This window comes from Lytechinus variegatus, chromosome 2, assembly GCF_018143015.1.
Source record: "Lytechinus variegatus isolate NC3 chromosome 2, Lvar_3.0, whole genome shotgun sequence".
In the NCBI taxonomy this organism is placed as follows: domain Eukaryota; kingdom Metazoa; phylum Echinodermata; class Echinoidea; order Temnopleuroida; family Toxopneustidae; genus Lytechinus; species Lytechinus variegatus.
In genome coordinates, this window is record NC_054741.1 from 77247128 (window position 1) to 77274406 (window position 27279).

Sequence of the window (27279 nt, forward strand, 5' to 3'; positions counted from 1 at the left end):
CAGTTGGACAGAAGATACACTCTATTCATATATTAATAATCATATTAAATCGCTCTAAAAAATGCCAACAATTTCTGATCAATAGGTCCACCTTTGAACCATGCCACAATTATTCACACCTTACAGTAATTGTACACCATATTGTCAAAGTACACTAATATCCCTTTAGACTACTTGTTAGAATCTTATTATATCAATTCATTTACTCGTTTATATCAATTCATTTACTGATCTGTCTCAAACAAAATAAAGTCACTTTTTGTTTGACACAGAAAAAGTTACCCCTCTGCTTTCATGACCTGTGCAGCCTATGCCAGAGATTGAGACTTTGTAAACATTGTGAGAGTAAATAAATAAAGAAAAACAATTCTGATTCAATTTTCATTACTCTCTAAAATCAGTATCGATCAACATGACCAGAGTAGTTCATATCAGGATATTTCTACCTGGAAAAATAATTCCAACACAAGCATGTGGTCGCACGTAAGTCTTCATTATAAACCATGAATTATGCCAAATAGGAAGATTATCTACATGTCCCAAAATAAGTTATAGTGAAGGGCAGAGATAAGGCAAATATATTTTCAAGGTGATTTCAAGGTGATAGTAATTCCAAAAACACATTTAAATATTCATGCATTAATTTTTCATTTATCTCTATTCAACTTCATTTCGGATTTCAAATAAATTTTATTGAGCTTACTTAAATCATTACCGTACCTGAATTATTGCGGAAATAATGAATTCAATCATGCAGTAACTATTAAGAAAGTATTGAAAGTATACACTGAAATAGAATCGATGTAGTCTAATTTAATCTTTGTAATTAATTCAGATTAATATTAACTTCTGGAAATCTAGTGTCAGCATAATTCTAGAAGCGATACTCATTGTCCCTTTGTTAACAAAATAAAAGCTTCGCTTAATTGTAATCTCTTACAAGCACAGCATATAAACATGGTCATTAATTCATATTAATTTTTGAAAAGCCATAGACAACAACAAAAAAAATTTCTAAATCAAGAATAAACTAGAAAAATCGATGAAAACTGTTGAACTTCAAATTGCCCATCACATCCACAAGCGAAGTCTGTTCTACCAATCTTATAAACTAAAACTGAATGCTGTGTGCAATACTGTCACGACTTGCACATGCACACACAAACACAGTCCTGAAGTGGAAATGAAAGGAAAGCTGTCATACCCACAATCTGGGTTTCCCTTCATGATTGTTTACTCTTAACCTAGTAATCAGTGCCAAACAATGCATTGAGAGATAAATCAACAACTTTCATATTGACCATGTAAGCAAATTAATCCTCATAAATATTGGTTGGTACGAATTCTCAGTGATCTGTACAAAGAACTGTAAATATCTTAATTGATCATACTATTTTAAAGAAATGATGCTTATCATCTGCTCACCAACATAAAAGTATTTCCATTGCTGTAGCATAATTGGGGTAAATCATTTTCACACTATAAATTTGAAAATCTCTGGGGGAAAAAACAAAAACATTTTTTTTTATGAACAGCTTCATGAAACAAGCCGGGGAATCAACATCTCCTATCTCAGAAGAACATCTTCTCAATCATTAAATCATTGTGGCAGCCATGACCAAATACAAGCTTTTATCACCCGAAATGATATTTGGCATGTGAAGAGAACTACGGGGCCTAGAAATTGACTTATTTGGTTGGAATTTACAACAAAAAAAAACATTAAAATTTAGGTCCTAATACACTTATCCTCCTCATAGTGGAAATTAATACACACCAGCAATTATAAATCAGGGGTGGTATTCTGAAAATTGTCTTAACTTTTCTTGTAACTTGCTATAATTCTCTTAAATTGGTATTCTGAAAATTGTCTTATCTCTGTAAGGACGTTCCCGATTTTATGTCTGATACGCCTAATATTTTGTCATCAACCAACCATTAAACTTTTTATATGCTTCAATCAACCAATAGAAGCGTCCCTTCTAAAAAATAATTAAGCGCATTGCTCACATGCGGCGTAATTTCCTTTGCGCCACCGACGAAAATGCCTGTACGTGGCTTTTCTCAGAATCATATTTTCTCTGAAAAGATTCATCATCTCAAATGCCAATTTTCAATTGCTGAAAAGTCTACCAATCCGTCGTTATAATGTCTTTGTAATGTCTCCTTTTGTAAAACATGATGTTCTTGCGGGATGCAGCAAGAAATTATTATTGCTGACCGAGAAATATTGCATGCAACAATAAGTTACAATAGCCCCCTACCTCTTGTAAACTTTCTTGTATTTTGCAAAGAAGTTAACAGAACGCAAAGATAAGATAATTTTCAGAATACCTTTTATCTTGATATGTTATCTTTCGCAAAGAGATATTTATGCCCCGTTTGTAACTTTACGCATAATTCTAGCTCTGACATCATACGCGCCTAGCACAAGTTACAAGAAAATTTACAAGAAACGATACAAGAATTTTCAGAATGCGGATTTTATTGTTACTCTAAAGATACAAGAATATTTCTCTTAAGACAATTTTCAGAATACGGCCCCAGGATGGAAATCAGAAAAACAATTGTCTCTTATAGTAAACTAATAATTAGCTTAATGACCATATCAACATTTCAATCCCACTCCAAAATCAACCATTGGAACCATAATGAATACTACGGATAGCAGTACGACTTATGAATATCCAAGTCCCGTTTGTTATCGTACATCTTATCACACTGATGGCAGATGAATGTATCTTGTGGCTCATAGTAGCTGTTTCTTGATTGGGTACCTTCAGATCTTGCAGGGATGTCAGGAGTCTTCCGGGACTGCTGCATGGCATGACGACTTTTAACTGGGGTTCGATTTCCAACAAAGAGGTCAGGGCCTGTGTGGAATCGTATAAATGATTGTTTACATTGACACTGAACCATCATAATTGTACACTAACTTGATCTGATCTGGTCAGAGGAAAGGCTCTTTTGAAGCACTGACATGTGATTTATCAAATTTAATAAGCTGAAATTGTCACTACTCCTTATTTTTGCTTATTTCAAAAGAATAAAACTGCACAAATTTAAACTTCTCAATAAAGGCAAGGTTGCACATGAAAAAGAAAAAAACTTGAATTGAGATAATAGGAACTTGTGAGAACCTGTATTTTCGATGAGTATGAAAAATAAATGAAATATTTGTCAGCCACAACATTGGCTTTAATAAATGTAACCAGAACATGTTAGTTTTGATAGCTATTAAGTAGTCTATGTCCAAACTAAGATTAAGCTAATAAGTGGTGAACATTTTCACACCAATTACTTGTTTTCAGCCTCACAAGTGACTCACAAACACACACATTATAACCTCATTAATAACACACGACAAGTTTACCAATTAAAGCAAATCATATTTCATTTTCATGGTTTCTTGTCTATACATGGTAACTATCATAGCCATTGCCAGATAAACATCATGTTTTTAAATTCTGCATTTTTTGTCTAATCAGATCAGCACTGCTCAAATATAATATTTATTTGTTACTGTAAAAGATCCCTTCTACAGACTAAAGACTCTTCAAAATTATCCAACAGATTTACACATACAGTTTTTAACCACTTCCAGGATTTTTGAAGCATGCCCACAGACTGAATTTGATCCAATTATACAAAATAAGGTATGCTTTAAAAACCTTGAAAAGGGATTTATTCCATGCTATGACTTCAGCTTCTATTGTGAATTCAGACTGTACCCCTATAAATATATTATTGACTCAAGGTCCCTATGAAAAGTATAATGTGGGGCCTGAAACAAAAAGCTCAGCAATAATCGTACAACATTTTGTAAGGATTGATTGGATTGACCACAAGGTACAACTAATCGTGAAAATCAAGCGTACGATTAATCGCTATCCTTTGGGTTACGAGACCCTGGTTACAAACTCACCATCTGTGCTTCTGACAACTGACTGTGTTTTAATAGCCCCACTGCCTTTGAGTGTTCGATACGCATGAAGGCTAGGATTGGTGGTAGCAGAAAGCTTGGTTACATTTACACCACTCTGACTAGATGTCCTCTTACCTCCTGAAAGGAATAAAAATAAATAATGATACTAATATTTCTATAGCACCATTTCTAAAAAGATACAAAGTGTATTACAGAGAAACACAATTTAGCAGTAACGATGCAACAAAGACATAAGTGTATATATAATAATGAGAATGAAAAGATCAGTGAAAGACTTATGAAAATTGAAAGCTTGCCCAAACGTGTGATTGATAAAAACACAATTGTGATATCGTTAGCGTTCATCTGAACCGTCGTATCAGTCAACTTTGGTCCAAAAATTGATTTTGAGATTTACTTATTTCTAGTTTACTAAATTTCTAGGTAGCAATTCATTTTAGTTTCCGAGATATGTGGGGATTTTCACTGTGAGGCCATGCAAAATGTTGATAAAATGCATAAATCCCATAGGAAATGTGTACGGTACTGTAGCAAGCAAACAACAGCTGCACGCACTTAATATGCAAATGCGCGGTCAGTGAAACCGTCGCATCAGCACTGCAATGACTTTGCATGTGAAAAAGGGATGCGTTTTGATTGACCGCGAGCATTGAAATCGCGGTCAGGGTTGTTGTATTTTGTACAGGGAAAATCTAAATTGCTGAAACCAAAATTACAAATATGCAACTGTTTTGCAATATTTTCTCTGATCCTTGGTTTTGTGTAAAAATAAAGATAACAATGTCAAGCAATTGTCTTGGTCTTTTCAACCATGTATTTTTCTAGCAATGAATAGGTTGTAAGGTGGGGAGCTAAGTGTGAAAATTACAGTAAACTTTGAAGTCGATTTTCTCTAAAATGGGTTTGCACCATCGTTCAGATGAAAGCCAACGATATATGCCACAACTTTATTCTGCCCTATTAGGATGGTCAGTTTGGCCATGGTGTCAAACCTTGGTCTTGCATTAATGAAAATTTAGTCATTTACGGCCCAGATTCAATGAAACCTGGTATATACACTGCCTATTACGTAAACTACAAGAAAGTGTTTTCCAATAGGAGCAACATAGGAGGTCACTGCTTAAATCATATTAGATGGAAGGTGTTTATTGCTTTATTACATCCTACATAATTTAAAACATGTATGCTGATTGGTTTAAATAGAATCATGTGACCAAACATATTCTATTTTACAAAGATGTCGAAAACGAAACACCAACCGAAGAAAATGTGCTTTTCCGTCAATGATGGAATGGTCAACTATTTCCATCATTGACATCACAGATCATGATGGCGCAAGCACTACTACGCGTTCCACACGCTGAGCGTGTGTCTTCAGGAAAGTAGGTCAGTCAGCGCACCTGGTTTGGTTCGGATTAAAAGGGATGAACTACGAGTTTAAGAACTAGATGTTGCTCTCACTCATTAAAGTAGGATATAAAACAAATATACCACGCCCTTATTTTGAAAGTTAGACGGAATTATTCATCCTCGGTTGTACTGGCAAAATAAATCACTATTTTTCCCTTGGGGCTTTGTCCTCGGGAAAAAATAGTAATGCCAGTCCAACCTCGGATGAATAATTCCCACTTTACTTACTCAAAGCCTGGTTTATTTGTATGCTATAGCAGGTATGACTGTATTTACCAGATTTTGGTTTGCTCTTGTTCCTGTTGCCTTTACTAGAGGGCGGCCTTGGAGGTATCTGATAGCTGGTAGCTTCTTCCGATGAAGGACTGTACTGACGATTCTTACTACTTTGTTTTGTGTACTTGGCTATGACCTCCTCCTCGGTAAGATGCTCTCTGAAAGGTAGATAAAAAAAGTTCTGTCAATCCAAACCAATTATATAACTTTTAGTATTCTTATTCCTTTTAAAACAAGAGGCATAACAACCCAGAGGGTGAAGTACATCAAGTTGTTCATAATGTTATGTATAACTTTACAAGTCACTACAAGAATATGAAGTGCCATAATGCCTCAAAGTTTCCTGGGAAAAGGTTCCAACGTTCCCAATAATCTCAATTAAATTGTGGGAGAACACAATGTTTGCAGTGTGCATTATGAAGGTTTTAACAATAACAATGTTATTCAAATTTAATTGACTGATATGAATTAAAATTTCAAGTGATTGAAAATGAATGACAAGTGGAATGCCTCTGGCCGTCTCACCTGCATCACGCGATTCAAAGTAGCAGCATTGCTGACTTTGAAAACTACTATAACTCGCACAAGATATTCAGTGATACTTGGTTACTCTTATTTCCATGTTTTATGAACTAGACCAATACACTTACAGAGATAGGATGGCAATTCAACAAATACCCCCATTATGGCCAAAGTTCATTGACCTTTGACCTTGGTCATGTGACCTAAAATGCGCACAGGATGTTCAGTGATACTTGATTACTCTTATGTCCAAGATTTACGAACTAGACCAACATACTTTCAAAGTTATGATGGTAATTCAACAAATAACCCCATTCGGCCAAAGGTCATTGACCCTAAATGACCTTTGACCTTGATCATGTGACCTGAAACTTGCACAGGATGTTCAGTGATACTTGATTACTATTATGTCCAAGTTTCTTGAATCAGTTCCAAAAACTTTTAAAGTTTTGATTGTAATTCAACAGATACCCCGAAATCGGCCAAAGTTCATTGACCCTAAATGACCTTAGACCTTGGTCATGGGACATGAAACTCATGCAGGATGTTTGGTGATACATGATTGACCTTATATCCAAGTTTAATGAACTCGGTCCATATATTTTCTAAGTTATGATGACATTTCAAAAACTTAACCTCAGGTTAAGATTTTGATGTTGATTCCCCCAACATGGTCTAAGTTCATTGACCCTAAATGACCTTTGACCTTAGTCATGTGACATGAAACTCTAATTGGATGTTCAGTAATACTTGATTAACTTTATGGCCCAGTTTTATGAACTAGGTCCATATACTTTCTAAGTTATGATGTCATTTCAAAAACTTAACCTCAGGTTAAGATTTGATGTTGACGCCGCCGCCGTCGGAAAACCGGCGCCTATAGTCTCACTCTGCTATGCAGGTGAGACAAAAATTACATTTGCCACGCTTAGTTGAGCTATCTGTTAACTTCCCAAACAAAGTGAGTAATTTGCAGATTGAAAAAGCTTGTATCTATTGGCTAAGTTCTTTAAAAGAGAAATTTCCACTGATAATGAGTTGTGACTTACCTGATCAACCTCAACTGTAGAAAGCCAGCCATACCAATATCTAGATTGTATGTCTGTTCTAAGTATTTTGATATACCCATGCATGTATCATTGTCTTGAATGCTCATTTATCCAAAAGGGACATCGCGCACATTTGAAGAATTATGACATTGACGGATTTCCCTACTAAAGAGTGATAGGATCAATCAAATCTCTTTGTTAAGTGAGTTCCTGACATCTGAATTAATTAACTTACTGCAATGGATGGTGACCATTGGGAATGTGGATTGGTTCTAGATGACCTCGTGGTGACCTTGGAGACTTGCCTAACCTAGCATTGGCATGGTTGTTGTTGACACTAACAGACTGCTTGGCTTGCTTCAGTGTGTCTGCTTGCCATAATGGAATATTTGGACCATTAACCTGTAGAATATTAACATCAAGTCAGAAAGAAAATTGATGTGATTAAGAATGCATTATTTCTTTTTATTTAGTTCACAGATTTTTGCTGGAATCATGTGTGGAAGTCTATAAGAGAAATATTTCTTAAACACTTAATTCATCCTTAAAAGATCATTCAAACTGACATGGATAAGTTGTTAACATTGAACATGTATGTGTTGAATACACAGAGAAGTTTGGTGAACATGAGAAAATGAAAAGATGAAAATATAGGATAAGCCAAATTGGCAAGTCAATTTACAATGATATATTATTCTTACAACAAAGTTTGGGTGCAAGCATCACACCATCCCAAATTTTGACTCCAAATGGTAAATATCTGAATCAGTCAGTTCCAATCAATTCAGATCATTACCTACCTGTCCAGACTGCCCCTGTGGTCCTTGTCCAGCTAAGAGCTTATCAATGTTATTCCGTAAGAGATTGTTCTGTTCCTCTAGGATCTGTATCCTCAAGTTATTTGTCTGTACTTGCTGGCCCATGCCACTAGCACTGTCACCTAAAATGAAGCAGAGATTACAATATGAGCAGGGTTTACACCATTCATGTTACTGTTTGATTTTCTAATTGAGGGAGGGAGGGTGACCAAATGACATGTGTTTGTTTAAATGCACTCCTGTAATAAATAGTAACTTTTTGTCTCTGTCTCTAATAACCTAATCTTAATTACATCACAAACCTGTTAAAACAAACATATTTGAATTTTGAGAAAGATCACAAATCACTTTTAATCTGTAATAAGATTAATGCACTCTTTTTAATCTCAGAAGCAACGAATTAGATGAAGAAATATAACCCTTACCATCAGCTCTCTGTGGTGCAGGCACTACTCCAGGGTTGTTATCTGGGTAAAGAACAAGCATCTTCTCTCTCTCTTCACTGTCTTTCAGCTGTTCTTCTAGAGCTAGGATCATGGTCTGAAGATCACCAACTGATGATTCCATGAACTTCTTCTCTTCCATGATGGTTGCCACCAAGTCCTGGGAACATTATCAAAGTATTCAAAGAAACATAGATAGGATAACCTGTTCAGCACAAAGCTTATATGCAAAAATCAAATTGCAAGCTTAAATGTTGTATATGACTTGTTTAATTTGATGAACTATTAAAAACACATGTAACTATTTTATTTGATGTTCAAGAATTTACCAAAGAGACTCATAATTTTTTTTCTAGAAACTAGTCCAGTTTGCCAACTATGATAATTGATTGAAAGAATAATGTCACATGATAATTTTAGTGATCTTTTCATATTGAATAATCTACACAGTCTTAGTCTTTGTGTCTTATTTTTTTATTTCATTGATATTTTCAATAGCTGTTTATTTGCACCATTCATTAACTTTTCCCTAATACATCTGCCCCCCCCCCCCACGATTTTTAACACAAAATGTCTGCAATGCAAGAAGTCTTCAAGACGGGCCATGGGATAATTTTAAGCATGTTAATATATAGATCTCATTTTCTACATTGCTTCATCAATAATTCCTTTAAATTCTTGTGCAAGACTTATGCAAAGAGACATTATGTTAGATTTTGTTCTTCTCTCTTTTATATCATACTTAATTGATACTTTAATATTTCGTTATTATCTATTCTGCTCATATGATTATATGGTTAATATATGTTTCGGTTTGTCATATTTTTCGAGCATTTTTTTGCTTACAATGGCAATCCATCTTCTACTATTAATTTTATGCTAAATCATTTATGCCTGATTTATTGTCAATATATATATTTTTGTTATATAAATGTTATGAAGAAGAAAAATCAAATCAAATCAAAATTATATAACATGGCATTCACTATACAAGAGCAAATTATGAATATTACCTGTTGGGTCTTGAGCTCATCTTGCAATCCTTGAAGCTCACTCTGAGTAACTTTGAGTTGTTCCAGTGCCTCCTCCTTGCCATCCTCAGCATCAGCTAGACCCTCTCTAAGATCCTGGCATTCCTGATCTAACTCCTCAACTCGCTGAACCAGAGCATCATGCTTACTTTGAAGGGCCTGAATGGGGTATCCAGTCAAAAAAGACAATTGGTTACATATCCCCGTAGAAAGCAGTAAGTACCAAACTACAGCACAATTTTTACAGAAGCGAGAAATAACTACCATTCACCCTAATGGAAAAAATATACTCATGGCTAAATTGTCTAAGATTGCTATGGTTGTGAAATATGCACTTCTCCAGATCTCTCCCACTAATACAAGCCTTGAGCATGGATTCCTCCATTGCTACGCTATACTAAAAGACTTGTCTGGTCTCCCTTGACAGCCTACGTTTCAATGGATTCTCATTCCAACAGCACTTTATAGAGTAATTACTAGTGATTTACCTGCCCATGTTTATCAATACTACGGTTCTTGGCCTGTTCTTTGCCCAGTTGTTTACTAGACTCTGTCAGCTGTTCTTGGGTCTCTTTCAGCTGCTGACTTAGCTGGTTCACATGACTCTCTAGTCTATTGACCGATGCCTGGTTGCTGATGTTAGCATCTAGGGTCTGGTTCAGCTCCTCACGCACTCCCTCTGTCATAAAGAAATTTATTGAATACTGACAACTGTTTGTTGTTCAATCATTTATTTTCCATAATCATATAAAAACAGTTCATTACAATGCAAATCAAATACATGCAATAATATACATTCATAAAAGTAAAATACATCTAAAGTGTTTACAGAATGCCTTTCAATGAAAACAAGAAAGGGTAATACATGCTTAATTATTTGAAAATGAAAAAAGGAAAACTAAAATAAGGCCATGTGGCCCAGTAAAATAAGTTCCCTTATATCTATATTTAATACAATAAAATATATTATGTGTTACTGAAAGACATGTTTACACAAAAAAAGGAAACAGAAATGAAATGAACTGCTATACCATTTTTCAATGAGGATAGTATTCCAACTGTCAAGATTCAAGATGTGCTCATATCTGACTTAAACAATGAGGTACACCAAGTATGTAATCTTTCACTGGTATAAACAGATTATTGTAGATAGTTAATGTACTGTATATACTAAAATTTACTAGTGTACATTGCCACATTTTTTTTCTACTGTACATAACCACTGATTGCACTGAACAAGAAAATGGCACAAAGCAAATATGTTGAATAACTAACAAATCATGAAAATGTAATTGGGTTACGCAGCATATGGATGTAATGGGAAAACAAATACATATGAAAAAGATGCAATTAAATTCTGAAAGGAATCATTACAACTGTCAAACTGCAGAAAAGTGCAATTTCAATATAAAAAAAGATTGAATTTCTTTTTTTTTTTACAAGACTTTAGATGATCATAGGTACATCAAAGCTTTTCATCATACCTAGTTCTTTGAGAGCTTCAAACTGCCTCTGAAGCTCTCTCTTGAGTTTAGTCAGTTCTTCCTCAGTTTTTTTCTTGCCGCTTCGTGCCTCTTCGTAGCTTCTCTTCACCACCATGATAGATTCTGCATGCTGGCGCTCTATCTCCTTGACCTTAGCCTCATACTGTTTGATTTCTGTCCCATGGGACACCTTGGCACTCCTAAGATCTTTGTCCTTCTGACTTACATTTTCTGTCAGTCTCTCACAAGCATCCTGTGAAGCAGCAAGCTTTGTTTCAAGGGGTTCTATCTGTGCCATCAAGTCACTCAAGTGATCTTTGATTCTCTCCAGATCTTTGTTCTGTTCGGTGGCCCATCGGCTAACATCCATTGCTGACATCACATCCCCTGGAAGCTGCTTCCGATGTCGAGCGATTGACGATGGAAGTTTCTGCGAGTGGCACACCTCTGTGATGGTTTCTCCCACATCTTTCAAACATAACTGAACCCGCTCACATGTTTCACAAGGTACAAAGGCAGTCTCTAGTGTCTGTGAAGATGTTGTCCTAGTGTCTATTGCTATGACTTGCTGATGACTAGGCTGTGGTGTAACTAATGCCATCTGTGATTTTAATGGAGTGGGTACTCCAGAAGTCATTAACCCCTGATCATCACTGTCCCCATCTTGAGCAAATGCTACATGACTGTCTAAGAGGTGACTTGACATGCTTGTGGATTGCATTGTCTTTCGTAATTGCTCTTGCAGTTCAACATTAATGACCTCTAGTTTACTTATTGTCCTTCCTTTAGATTTACTCTGCATATAAAAAAGAAAAGATCTTATGAAATCTAAACAAGTGGAGCACCTCTGGCAGTGACCAGTCTCACATGCATTACATGATTCAACATAGCAGCAGTGCTGACTTTGAAAACAACTATAGAATAATGCAAAACACCATTCATATGATAATTAAATACTATGTTCATTGAACCTAAATGACATTTGATCTTGATCATTTGACCAAAGACCTGTGCAAGATGATCAGTGATACTTTATTACCCATATGTCCACGTTTCATGAACTCGATCCATAAACTTATAGTTATGATGGCAATTCAATAAATACCCCAAACATGGCCAAAATTAATTGACCTTGGTCATGTGACCTGAAACTCATGCAGGATGTTCACTGATACTTGATTAGCCTTTTGTCCATTAAAAAAAAAGAAGGTCCATTTACTTTCCAAGTTACGATGACATTTCAACAACTTAACCTTCCCTTCCCCTTGTGCATTCTGGTTTAAAGCAATGGTTAAAAACACAAGCACTTACACTTAATTTGCGAATTTTGCCTAATCAAGTCTACAAGATCCATGTAGGTGTTTCATAAAACTCGAAGTTATGAGTGACTTTGCGAACATCTGGTGAGCCTATCATACGAACTAAATCACCACAAACCAAAATTTGTGTATCATTTACCACAAGACAAGATCATTCATAGTTGTGCTCGTAACTTACAAACAACTTTATCAAACACCTACAAAGTTTTGCACAATAGCACGAACAAACTGGATATGAGCAATCTGCGCAGGGTTAGCCATTCATCCAAAATAAAGACCAAATTAGTTTCAAACTACAGAAAAGGCTTGTCACCTCTCATATTACTTAAATTGGAAGCATCTAATCTAAAGTTTAAAAAAAAAATCCTTATATATATCTGTGTGACTCATCTGAACTTGAACAAACAAAATACATCAATTAGGCAATAGAGTATTGAAGTGATGATATCACAGTCTTGTTCTCCAACAGCAAAGTTTCAAAACAAAGACATCCCTTTATCAGACATGTATCAGAAGGTTTAAATGGGAGATTTCTACAATCATCAAACACTATTATCATTGATAATAGACCAGTTTTAAACTGTATACAACCATTAGCTATGGAGATGAATTGCCGTTACCTTACTATTCCATACTCTATTAACATTAAAAATACATAAAGATACCTCTGCACTCAGTTTCTGTGTGATGCTGTTCAACTGAACAATCTTATTCCAGAACTTCTTAACCACTAGTCCTATAGACATCTGTGTACCCATGGGTGTGGCAGTTGGTGGTCTTCCAACTGAGCCCTGAATCAGCTGCTCTACAAACCGTGTAAAGCTCTGCAGAAGCAGGACCATCCTGGGGTAGGAGAGTGCAATACAATTACATAAAAAAGAGCGTCTAGTTAATATCATGTTTTGTGAAACATTTTGTCAATTAGGACCTCATGCTGTGAGCATAGGTTTTACTAAACCTTGAATCTTAATTCATGGTCTTATTCATGTATCTGACAAATTGCATTCTTGTTCAAGATCTTCTTTTGAACCTTCATTAGAAAGAAAGGGAAAAAAATTTTAATAGGAATTCTTCATATTAAGAATTAATGGCTCCCTAAAATTATAAAGTAATTTTTACACTCATTCATAATCACCAAAATTATCCTCCAAGAATCCAAGGATTAAACAACAACAAAATTCTAAAAATAATTCTTTTCATTCACCTGTCAATAACAAGCTCAAAGAGCATAACATGTGCCACTTGATTATCTTCTTCATCTTCACTGAACTTATAATCCTCCAAGAGTTCATCTATCTCAATATCTGAAGATACCTGAAAGGAAAAACAGCAATGCACATTTAATAGTACCTTGAATGAAGTGAAAAAGCTTCACATGCAACATACATGTTACAAATAGAAAACTGACATACACATGCTTCATAGAGGTGGAAAAAGTACTAAACATATTGGCTAGTAAACTTTAAACCATTTTAAAACAATCTAAAATGTTTTAAAACATTTTCATTCTTGAAATAAAAGTTTCCTATTACACCCCTGAAATTAAGTATAAATTTGATCATACCTTGTCTGGGAACTTCCAAGAGGGATACCTCACAGGACCAACCCTGGAGAGAGCATCTGCCACAGCAGACTGCAAATCACCTACATCTCTACCAAGACTCTCCAAGCAGTACTTGCCACCTAACATGTGAGCCATTTTCTATAAAGCTAGAAAAATATATATATATAAATAAACAGATTACCAATATACACATGTACAGTAGGTCTTCACTCTCGCCACATTACATGGAATATCAATACACAAATTATCCTCTGCAAGAGGTCCGGGTTAAAGAGAATCTCTGTCAACTAGAGTTTTCGTTATTCAATAGCCAGCCTGGCTGCAGGGAAGCATTCATGTAAAAAAATAATCAGTGATTTCCATTGGTTATTGTTATATTATTGTTACATGTGTTTGTCTCAGAGAAAAACAGACAGTTAAAATCACTGAGTATTTGATCTATTCCCAAGAGGAGACTAGATTACCAAGTAAAGTGCATCCAGGATCTATGTCACTTGTGATTGAAAGGGTGCTTGATTAGTTCTGTTCATTGTAAACTCTAATTTTAATCCAGGATTAACAAAATGGACCCCCCCCCCCCACCCCTCCTTCCATTGCTTTCAGGTACTTCCTGATCTGATTAAGTACAGAACAAAACATGAAAGCATTTTCATCTTAACTGACAGGCAAAATGACAATTAAAAAAATGAGCAGAAGGAAAGACCATAGCATTTCCACATAATAGAGATTGATATTATGAAGTTGTCAAAAGAATAAAAAAATAAGGTCAATGGTGAAATATGGTTAATGGATTTGACCTTAATACCAAAACTTTAAAGGTAAAATAAAGTAGTTGCAGCAGACAATTATTTCAATAAGAAATTCTTTAAAATCAAGATTTATTGCTACTATTTTATCATAAATCAGGATTTGGTACATTGAAACATGTATGCACTTTCTCCACTCTATGGGGAGCAATCCAACAAGATTTTTGAAACTCAAGAAAGTCAGAACCACTACCCACAAAACTTCCACTACATAAAAATCTGTTGTGGTTGTGTGCTCATTCCAAACCGTAAATATGTCATAAATAGCCATTTAAAAGAATGGTGTTGCACAATTTTTAGATAAAAAAAATTCATAGCGTGATTATAAAAAATCAATTTAATATTACTAATTATTTATAATCACTAATGAATTTTATTATTTGTGAAATAATAATTTTCATCTATAAATTGTTCTTCGAAACGGCATCGCTAACCGGATGTACGTCATACGTAAGCGGTTCAAGGGACGACCCTATTGTATTTGCGTTGTGTACATTTGGATCGAGGATCTACACGACATCGGTCTGGTAAGAAACCTTTATTTTTTCACATCTTAATTGAATTTTTAAAACCTTCTTATGCATTAATTTAGGCATAGGAAGGTGTAGAGAATAAATAAAATCACAATCAATTATGTGATTTTTAATAAAAAAGATGGATTTCCTAGGGAAATCCATCTGTGTTTACAAGTCTCTCTTATGCATATATGGGGGAGGGGATTCAAGACTCCAATGATGAAGAAGTATATGTCAATTTTTTTTAAAAGACATCGTCATGGAGTCCTCAAGACTACGCAGACATGGGCATGATTGATGGGGTACCATGCCATGCCCGATCCGAGGCGAGGTTTTTTCCAAGAAAATCATATTTCTTTCAAATTTTTATGAGATATTTGGCACACTAACTCACAATGATGTATGGAACATTATCAACTGAAAGATTTTGTGAAATAAAAAGAAGTTCATGTTAAGTCTTAACTCAAATCGTTAGGTGTACCGAATTGTCTTGGGTTGGGTCTTTACTAGGTCTTTAATTGTCTTGGGTCATTACTACTTACAATTACAAGAAAATGTACACGTGGGACTTGATTCCCGCTTAAAGTCATACAATACAAATTACAAGTGCGCTAGATTTGATTAGATTGCCTTAAAACGAAAGATCAAATGAAACAAGAACAAAATCGACAAAGCTAACATTATTCTCACCCGTTTGTATTCGATTGCCAGTCAACGTTAATGTTAATCAGAATGGGAGCCTGATTCGTCCACAAAAAATGTAACTGCGTCCAATCTCCATGACGAGGAATTCCGAATTTCGCTATTTGATCAGTGTGTTTGATTCGCATTATTCGTATCGCATACCCGGCCGCGCTATCCGGCCGTGCGCTTGACTCTATTCGGCTATGATATCCGAGCTTGCAAAACTTCTTAAACCGTTCCGCAGGCCAGGGGGGGAGGTTACTTCCATTGACGAATGGATACCGGGATAAATACCATGCTTGCGTGACCATGGGTGATTTCAAGCAGTGTTGACCGTTTGGTTTTGGTGTTATAGGCCCTTTATAGGTCATTTTTTACACGAGTATAACACCCAACATAAATTAATGAAGATGGAAAAGTGTTAATTGAGATATGTTAATAATGGTATATTCAAAAGGGTCAAGGGTCGTCAAGCGCTCAACACGCACCTTGAGATAGCTCCGGTCTATCTGTTTTAAATCCACTTTTTTAACCTTTTTGTTTTCATCATCTAAGTTTTATTTTGTTAACATCGTATTTTTAGCGTATCTAAGTATCGCGGAAATCGTCGATTTCGCGTTTTTATCGATTTATAAACTCTAAATTTTGATCTGTTATCTTGTCTCAACGTGTATTATTTCTACGTGTTCATCGTTTTCGCCAGTGCAATAGACTTTATGTGTATGTGCAACATCGCCTGTTTGGATAGTTTTAGCATCATATTTCCGGTTTTTTATACAAGAGCATCTTTTTATCACTGGAAATTCATCACAAGCCTCCCTCTGCAATAGTCTGGAAATATCATGGGTGACTTCAGCATTCTTTTTGCGTTTTTGAATGTTCTCTGCATTACTTCATTGAAGTCAACAAACCCTTCTGAATCTGCAAATTTCCCGCCAGACGCCATATTGGATCGCCATTTTGGACCCGCCATATTAAGTCGAGGAAACTGGGCATGTATATGCTTGTGCGCATCTCCACTGGACCTGCACGCTGATATGCCGGTGAGTCTGTTCCATGTTTTCTACCACCAGTCTTCCTATAAAATAAATGCCTTACCGAATGTGATTAAAGACTTAGATAAAAACAAAATAACTCATTTGAGTCTACTTTTGCTATTGCTGGCTGGAGATATCAACACAAATCCTGGACCTTACCAGCCAAAATATCCTTGTGGTATTTGTAGCAAAGCAGTAAAGTGGTCACAACAAGCCATTGAATGTGAAGAATGTCATGTATGGTATCATAAACAATGCATCAAAATGAGTAACGAAATGTTTGAAGTAGTACAGAACCATCCCTCTTATAGTTGGATATGTTGCAGTTGTGGCCTCCCTAACTTTGCATCGTCGATCTTTGACTTTACGGATAGCTTTCAACTCTCAAATCCCTTTGAGCCATTGAATACATCCAACACTAATCATGATGATGATGACTTGTTGAATATAGATTATGATCTGAATGATAGGGCTCTTCCCCTACACACCTCAAGTCCCAAATCGAAAGTTAACCACAAACCTTCAACAAAACTGGCAAACAAAAATAGTAGGCCAAAAGGTAAAAGTAAAAGTAAATCACTTAAAGTGTTGAACATGAATTGCCAGAGTGTCAAAGCTAAACGGGAACAGTTCCATGCATTACTAGAATCCGAGCAACCAGATATTATTGTTGGGACAGAGTCGTGGCTACATAAGGACATAAATTCTGGGGAAATTTTTCCTCCAAATTTCCAAGTGTTTAGGAGAGATCGAACTGATGGTGACTCGCATGGTGGGGTTTTTGTTGCAGTTAGAGACAATATGATAGCCACTGAGGAACGAAGCTTAGCAACCGACAGTGAGAGTATTTGGATTAGCATTCATATCAAGTCAACCACTCCACTTTATATAGGGGCTTTTTATAGATCGCAGACTACAAATGTTGATTACATCAAACTTTTGGACCTTCCACTGAGTAAAATCCCGCAGCAAGCTTCAATTTGGCTGTTGGGTGATTTCAACCTTCCTGATGTGGATTGGGAGAACTTTAGATTTGTCCCAGGAGGTTCTTACCCTGGTCCAAGCAAGGCGATGGTTGACATGGCTTTGGACTACAATCTCTTTCAAATGGTCAACAAACCAACTAGGCTCAATAATGTTCTTGACCTATGTTTTACAAACTCACCATCTTTTGTATCAAACATAGAAATTATTCCAGGAATAAGTGATCACGATGTAGTTGTCGTTAACATCATGGCGAAGCCTAAGTTAAGTAGACCGGTTAAACGTAAAATCTACTTATATAAGAGAGCTAATTTTCCAGGCATAGACGATCGTCTTGCTGCTTTCAACACTAAGCTATCTCCGGAGTACGTCCGGGACAAAGACATCGATGAGCTGGTTCGGGAGCTCAACCAAGTGATTGGAGAGGCGATGACAAGTTGCATTCCTTCTAAAATGACTTCTTCAAGATGGAAGTTACCGTGGATCAGTCATACCATTAAGCAAAACCTACACAAAAAAAAGAGGCTTTACAAGAAAGCTAAGAAGAGCGGTTCCGCAGAGGATTGGAAAGAGTTTACACTCCTACGGAGGAGCACAGACAGAGAGATAAGAAGAGCTAGAAACGATTACATGGAGGACATTATTGGTGGCTCACTTCAAACCAATAACACAAAGCCCTTCTGGAACTACATAAAGTCAATCAAGAGGGAAATACTTGGGGTTCCTACATTGTCAGTAGATAATGTCAAGGTCACATTACCTAAGGATAAAGCAAATGCTTTGAATAAACAATTTAGCTCAGTATTCACACAAGAAAACCTGACAAATCTTCCAGATATTCAGGATTCTGATATTCCGGATTTGCCTGACATCATAGTTACGCAGACGGGGGTTGAGAAACTCTTAAAAAAAATCCAACCCAACAAAGCTTCTGGACCTGATGCCATTCCGGCAAAGATATTAAAGGAGTGTGCAACGTCATTGGCTCCAGTATTAACGAAGATCTATCAAAAATCCCTGGACTCTGGACGTGTACCTTCGGTCTGGAGAGAAGCGAATGTAACCCCACTCTACAAGAAAGGTGACAGGAGTGAGGCCAGTAACTATCGACCAGTATCCCTGACTTCCATACCTTGTAAGATCCTGGAGCATATTATTCATCATCACATCATGGCTCACTACGACAAGCATGGTGTACTTGCGGATGTACAACATGGATTCCGCAAGGGTCGATCATGTGAGACACAGTTAGCAGCTCTTGCAGATGACCTAGCCAAGGCTCTGGATAATAGAGGTCAGGTAGATTTAATCATCATGGACTTTAGTAAGGCCTTCGATTCCGTGCCACACAAACGCCTGCTCAGAAAACTTCATGGCACGGGGGTTCGCAAAAACACCCTCCAGTGGATTGATTCGTTCTTAACAAATCGTCACCAGCAAGTAGTCGTTCAGGGTGAAACCTCAGAAAAGTGTGAGGTAACATCAGGCGTCCCGCAAGGGACGGTCCTCGGACCCCTCCTGTTCCTCGCATATATCAACGATCTTCCTTCTGGGATGCACTCCAATGTTCGGCTTTTTGCAGATGACTGTATTGTATACCGAGACATACATGATACTAGGGACACAGAAATCTTGCAAGGGGACCTAAATAAACTAACTACATGGGAAAAGGATTGGCAGATGTCATTCAATGCCTCTAAATGTTTTCAAATGAGAATCACACATAAGAGAAAACCAATCCAAACCAGCTACAGGCTCGGTAATGTCACGTTGGAAGAAGTGCAACATCATCCCTATCTCGGTGTGGAGTTATCAAGGGACCTATGTTGGTCAACTCACATTGACCAAATTTCATCAAAAGCCAATAGGATGTTAGGACTCTTAAAGAGAAATCTGCACTCTTGCAGTACTCGTACAAAGGAAATTGCATATAAATCTCTAATACGACCAAGGTTGGAATACTGCGCAGCAGTTTGGGATCCACAACACAAATTAGACCAGGATAAATTAGAAAGGGTTCAACATAGAGCGGCTAGATTTACCTTGAAGGATTATAGTAGGGAATCTAGTGTCACCAAGATGCTACAAAAACTAAAGTGGGACACATTGAAAGTCCGCAGAAGTAAGGCTAGACTGACAACCTTGTACAAAGAGACACATGGATTTGTACCCTCCAACATATCAGCCCACCTTCAATCTCAAAACCCAACTAGTTGTAGATATCGAACAAGACAAAAGGGAACTCTCAAATACAATGTTATAAGATCAAATAAAGACTGCTACCGATACTCCCTGTATCCTAAGACCATCCCAGAATGGAACCTTCTCTCTGAGGATGTTAGAAATTCTAAAGACGTAGGAGTTTTCAAACTCAAACTTGAAAGTTTGGACATCAACACTCTTGTCTCCAAAGCACACTACCAAAACTAACTGTGTTTAGCGCTTGACCCCCTAAACCCAAACGTACGCGACAACCAGATGCTGGTGATTGTACGTCAACGGACAGATACCTCCAGGAAGATACAGATATCCGGGGTATATCCTGGTTCAGTTTTACAATTAACTCAGAATAGGTTTTTGGATTGAGCTAGCTAGGGGAAGCAATCCAAATTGTGCTTCCAACACCAACGCCATCACCCAATGTGATTTTCGAAAAGCACCCTAAAATCTCCATATTCTGAAAGTGCACCCCCTAAGAGGTACAGGTCTATAGGCTGAAAATAATGTGATTTGAACAGATTAAGAAAAATCAGACAAACAAAACACTGAAAATAAATCGGACGATCGAGGAATAACAAAGTTATGGCATTTTAAAGATTTGCATTATTCCGTTGCAGTTCTGGCTAGGCATGTGTTCATGAATATTCAATGAGCAAACTGCATGTTGATGTCTTATATATATTATCCTATTGTATTTTATCATATGAAATTAGGTTTATTCATTTTTTTTCCTTATTGGAATAACAACTGATGAAGTGCATTAGATATTTATATCTGCAATACTCATGACATTACCAGGAAGACATTATCATTCACACACTCATGTATGAAAAAAAACATGATTTCATGTAACAACATAAAAAAGTAAAAGATTCATTTTTACGTGTTTCTTTGGTCAGGTAATGTATCCACTTGTTAAGGTGGAAGTGGCCACCGGGTATGTGCCGCACCAAAAACTCTGGAACTAAATTTTGGACTTATGGGGGTTTCCAGAACTGCTCCTTCTGAGGATCAACATGATTGCTGTAAACTTATTATGCTCTGCACAAAGATCTGTTTCGGAGCATTACACATGCAATGAAATTGCATATGATATTGTGTATCATAATAAGTACTCTCCAATAAACGGCCCTTACACCGCGCTACGTCGAGTAATTAACCCCCCACTTTTTTTTTTAAAGAAACTGCATTTTTAGCATTTTCTAATAATACACACATGTAGATTTGTCTTGGATGGTTATCAGCCAAACTAATATCAAAATGTTTTAACAAGTCTTTAGTTCACAGAATATTGAATAATCTTAGGCCCCGTCTTAGGCACAAAATACGATTCTGAATCGAATCTCGACGAAATTAATTCGCTTGTATATACCTCTTGTAGACATATCAGGGGCGCCGTGGAACAGTTTTCAAAGTGGGGGGGGGGGCTTAGCCAAAAGTGGGGGGCCGGGGCTGGTCATGCAAAAAATCGCAATCATATGGCCATTTTACGTTTCTCGTATACGATTTTGGGCAGAAGCGGCCCCCCCCCCCCCCGGCTTCCGCGGCCCCTGCATATGATAAATTGAGCGGTATAAATTCATTTTCAGTCATGAGGGCGATTAGAACCTTGGATATTAGTTCCATGGTTTAATCATCTCATCAATTGCTAAAGCATTTTATTCCAAATTCTGGACGTAGGCCAGTCGTTAGTGTAAGGTGGCATTTTATACCTTTTGCAAAAACATAAATGAATAGCCAGTAAATAAGTAGTTACTTATTTTATATTTGATATCAAACTAATACATGTTATGGTAGATCAATACCAAAGGGATATTTTACTTCCTAAACGGGGAAAACATCAGAGTGAAAAGTCTCTCTCTCTCTTTATTGCAGTATCTTTGGTATATCGGCATCATCGTTCTTTTTAGTCGAGCTAATTAAGCAATAACCTATATCCAGTCACCATTCCCGACGGCCTTCTCTTTACCCTTCATTTCCCTTCTATCTCTCCTTATCTCCACCCTCTACACTTGTCCACACTTTAGTCTCTCTTTCTTCCAGTGCCCCCTCCCCCTTCTATTTCTCTCTACTCAATTGAAAAGAATCTCCCCATCATTTTCATCATCCAAGAGGGTTATGTTTAGTCCAATGGCACCAAGTCGAATTGTCATACGGTGCGTATACAAATTTTTAGGGCTAATATTCAGATATTAATACAAAAGAATAACTCCCGTTTTTTCAGTAATTATACCCAAACTCTCACACCACACTTGACTCAACTAATTGGTGCTGAGGACGTCAAGTTCGAATTCATTCCCCCCCCCAAAAAAAAAAAAGTTTTGGTAAATAAGGGCAAGGCTTAGATGAAATTTTCACTGATGCCTCAGCTGAGTCCTTGAGTGATTTCTTTGTCAATGGAAATGATCAATTTGAATGTTGAATAGTCCTTTTGAATGCACCAAGGCTAAAAAATTGCTGTTACCGGCTTTAAAGGCCACCGCACACCTTACGACTGTTCGCGGTCCGATTTTGGAACAAATCGCATTTTGCTCATTTTCTGAAGATGTGAATGGAACATATCATTTTATTTGAGGTTACAATTAATTAATTGAAAGAATAATATTATAACCATTTTGAAAGATTGCAAGCCCTTATTTTGGAGTAAAGTCCAAATTGGTTTCAAATCGTAGCCAATCGTACGACTGCTATGACATCATTACGACTAAATATTATATTCGCTTTTATTCTGAGGATGATAGCATAAATTATATTCACAAATTTGATCATAGGTATTCGTATGATGATTTCGAACATTACACAGTAAGATATTCAAAGTCTCAATATTTGCATCACATTCTACTACATTATATTCTGAAATCGGGTCGAAGGCCAGTCGTGAGGTGTGCGGTCGCCTTAAGACTAATCGTTTTCCTTTAAGATCGCAAAATAAAAAAAACTTGAAATGGAATCTGTAACTTGTCTTCCAATCAATCTATTCATTCATGCATGGTGTGAGTGGCGCAAGTAATTTATCAATATACAAAGTGGTTCAAGAACAAGGAGTCTTGCATGATTTGCGATCAATAAAATATGCAATATGATTTTTCGACCCCTAGATGACTTTACCATCCTCAAGAATTCATATGTGGTATTACCCAATGATCATACGTACCAAGTGTGATAATAATTTATGCAGGAATAAAGAAATGAGAGCAAGTTGAACAAAAACTAACTTTTGGAACATACTAACAGACCAACAGGAAAAGCGATTACTACATGTAGGTCTCTGCTAAACTTTGTTCAGGCGAGACAAAAATGATTAAGAGTTGCTCTCTCATTTTTATAATGGTATATGTAAATTGTAATATTCAATGATTATTTCAAATTAGACTTCAAATTAGCAATCTAAATTCTGATTATCTTTACTTTAATATGAACAGCATATAGTGTTCTAACAATTTTCAACATACCTTTGAGTATCAATAGAAACAGGAAAGCCAAATACATTGTAAGCATTTTATTAAGTCATTTCTATTGTACATTCAATCCTCTTTATTTTCTAAGCATACCACTTAAACAACAAATCATAATACCTGCATTGTACAAACTTCTCTAAAAAATCAGCACAATCTTCTTTCAACAGTTTTAAGTAGATTGAATTATAAAATTTCATGGAATGATTGATAATGCAAAGAGTGATAAATTTATACCAACTCTCTGTTGCTTAATGAGGCAGAATTTTTGATTTTTTCTAATAGATCTAAATCAATCAATATCATTCCTTTTCAGGAAGAGTTTGCCACAAGGCCTTCATACAGAAGTTTAACTATTTTATTAGAACTTTTATCAGTTATTTTACCAGCATAATTTTGGGCACCTATTTCATTGGACTATATGGTAAAATCCTTTACATGATAATTGTCATGGCTGGAATTAATGACGGAATGATTAAACAAGGTCCTTCTCATTATCAGCATAAAATTCAAACAGTATGTTGAAATGTTATGTGAATGCCCTATTAAAAAACCTTGTGATTAACTGATAAGAACTAAGAAGTGACGATCAATTGAAAACATGTCATCATATATTTCCTGAGAGCAAAATTGTATGGACATATTCTTACATTACATAACATTACTACAGACTACATGATCAGAAATTGGTGGCAAAGTGATAGAGGGTCCACCTCATGATAAGGTTGTGGGTTTGATCCCGGCCTAGTCATACCAAAGACTTTAAACATAGGACCTTCTGCCTTCTTGTCAGGCACTTGATGTATTACTATTGGACTAGAGAAGGGTAATAATAACATTATGTTTGCAGGGCGAGCTGAGAGAACAGTCCACAAGAGATGACCACAAGAGATGAAGTGGCTACCCTTGGTAGATGAGAATCTTTTATTATTATCCTTGTTGTTGTTATTATATCAATATTATTATTATTATTATCATTCATTTTCATTATTACTAATTTGCACACAAATAACAGCCAGAATCGTCCAAATTACACTTTTATCCCCCTCCCCCCTCCCTTAAGATTTCTTCAATTTCCTACACATATAGTATACAATAATATAAACAATTTTTTTATTTTTTTTTACAAGAATATAAGCTAAAAGGGTGTCTGACACTCCTCTACCCTCTCCCACACGAGGAATATAGCTTTTCAATAGGAAATTCGATAACATAAGCAGAATTTTTTTGTGAAATTATGGTCATGTTGTCAAATAGGCCTGTTTACAAAGTGATTTTCAATCATGCCTCTTAACTGGGAGCTTAGTAGCTCTACGGTAATCGCTATGGTAATACAGTACCGAAGGAATGATGTCACAAAAAACTTTTTTGGCATCTCAGCGTTTTTGATACCATATTTTGGTAGCACATGGTGGAAACAAGTGGAATGCCTCTGGCCGTCTCACCTGCACCACGCAGTTCAATATAGCAGCAGTGCTGACTTTGAATACTACTCTAACTCGCACAAGATGTTCAGTGATACATGGTTACTCTTATGTCCACTTTTTATGAACTAGACCAATAAACTTACAGAGATATGATGGTTATTCAACAAAAAACCCCAACATGGCCAAAGTTCATTGACCTTACATGACCTGTGACCTTGATCATGTGACCTGAAACTCGCACAGGATGTTCAGTGATACTTGATTACTCTTATGTACAAGTTTCATGAATCAGATCCATAAACTTTCAAAGTTATGATGGTAATTCAACAGATACACCCAGTTCGGCCAAAGTTCATTGACCTTTGACCTTGGTCATGTGACCTGAAACGTGCACAGGATGTTCAGAGATACTTGATTACTATAATATCCAAGTTTAATGAACTAGACCAATAAACTTTCAAAGTTATGATGGTAATTCATCAGATACCCCCAATTCGGCCAAAGTTCATTGACCCTAAATGACCTTTGACCTTAATCATGAGACCTGAAACTTGCACAAAATGTTCAGTGATGCTTGATTACTATTATGTCCAAGTTTCATGAATCAGATCCATAAACTTTCAAAGTTATGATGGTAATTCAACAGATATCCGCAATTTGGCCAAAGTTCATTGACCCTAAATGACCTTTGACCTTGGTCATGTGACGTGAAACTCGTGCAGGATGTTCAGTGATACTTGATTAACCTTATGTCCAAGTTTCATGAACTAGGTCCATATATTTTCTAAGTTATGATGACATTTCAAAAACTTAACCTCAGGTTAAGATTTCGATGTTGATCCCGCCAACATGGTCTAAGTTCATTGACCCTAAATGACCTTTGACCTTGGTCATGTGACATGAAACTCTAATAGGATGTTCAGTAATACTTGATTAACCTTATGGCCAAGTTTTATTAACTAGGTCTATATACTTTCTAAGTTATGACGTCATTTCAAAAACTTAACCTCAGGTTAAGATTTGATGTTGACGCCGTCGCCGCCGCCGCCGCCGCCGTCGGAAAAGCGGCGCCTATAGTCTCACTCTGCTTCGCTGGTGAGACAAAAACCCACGACCAAAATTTGGTGAGAATCGGTCCATGGGGGCCTGAGATATGACCTCATGAATACATAATTAACCTCATTGAAGTCAATGTATTATTGGTCTGGTTCTAAAAGTTAGGAGCCAGGCCAATAATACATTGACTTCAATGGGGCTAATTATGTATTCATGAGGTCATATCCTGGGGCCCTATGCACCGATTCTCACTAAATTTGGGTTGTGGGGGATTTCACCATGCTCTACTAAAATATGGTATAAAAAGCGCTAACGTGCAAAAAGTGAAAATTGATGACGTCATACTTTGGTAATCTATAAGTTTGCCCTTTAGCATGTTAGTACTCATTAAATGTGTACATCATCGGGCTGAAATTAATACATCTAAAATGTATCATCAAATTAATGCAAACATTATAAAATTTAATATTGTCATTCCTTGATGAAATTTTCAGTGTTTGTCTGATTTAACTTATTATCTGTTCAAACAGAGTATTTTCAGTCTGGAATATCCCTTCAAACTATAATCTTTGAGTTCACTTTGCATGCACTATTGTTGGTATGTCAGCAAATCTCTGGCAAGCATTCAGGATGTCAAGAACAACTTCGTCTTGAAAGTGCGCTTTATGTAAAGCTTTAAAGGACAAGTCCACCCCAACAAAAACCTGATTTGAATAAATAGAAAAATTCAACAAGCATAACACTGAAAATTTCATCGAAATCGGATGTAAAATAAGAAAGTTATGACATTCAAAATTTCGCTTCATTTCACAAAACAGTTATATGCACATCTCGGTCAGTATGCAAATGAGGAAACTGATGACATCACTCACTCACTATTTCTTTTGTATTTTATTATATGAAATATTTTGCTTTTCTCGTCATTGTCATGTGAAATGAAGTTTCATTCCTCCCTGAACACATGGAATTCCATTATTTTCACATTTTGTGCTTCAGGCAAGGAGGTCCTAATCGTCAAATTTGTAAAAATTGAAATATTGTATAATTCAAACAATAAAAAAACAAAAGAAATAGTGAGTGATATCATCAACTCTCTCATTTGGATGTAACTGGCTCTTTCATATGACTATTTTGTTAAAATAAGCGAAACTCTGAAATGTCATAACTTTCTTATTTTACATCCGATTTTGATGACATTTTCAGCATTGTGCTCATCTGATTTTTCTCAATTGA

General features: G+C 36.3%; 1 protein-coding gene across 2 annotated transcripts; it reads right to left on the reverse strand.

Annotated features, from left to right (window-relative positions):
* Positions 1-1016: 1016 nt before the first annotated feature.
* LOC121409118 (coiled-coil domain-containing protein 157-like) lies at positions 1017-16007 on the reverse strand. Of its 2 annotated transcripts, none has more exons than XM_041600942.1 (13): positions 15874-16007; positions 13863-14008; positions 13503-13612; positions 12964-13141; positions 10980-11775; positions 9984-10174; positions 9478-9654; positions 8447-8624; positions 8004-8143; positions 7439-7605; positions 5633-5790; positions 3926-4063; positions 1017-2873 (listed from the first exon to the last, which is right to left on the reverse strand). In XM_041600942.1, the coding sequence occupies exons 2-13, from the start codon at positions 13995-13997 to the stop codon at positions 2659-2661; spliced, it is 2583 nt and encodes an 860-aa protein (XP_041456876.1). In that variant the 5' UTR covers positions 13998-14008; positions 15874-16007; the 3' UTR covers positions 1017-2658. The 2 variants fall into 2 exon arrangements, with proteins under 2 accessions (XP_041456876.1, XP_041456877.1); XM_041600943.1 differs by having other exon boundaries at positions 15863-16007.
* Between the last annotated feature and the right edge of the window lie 11272 nt (positions 16008-27279).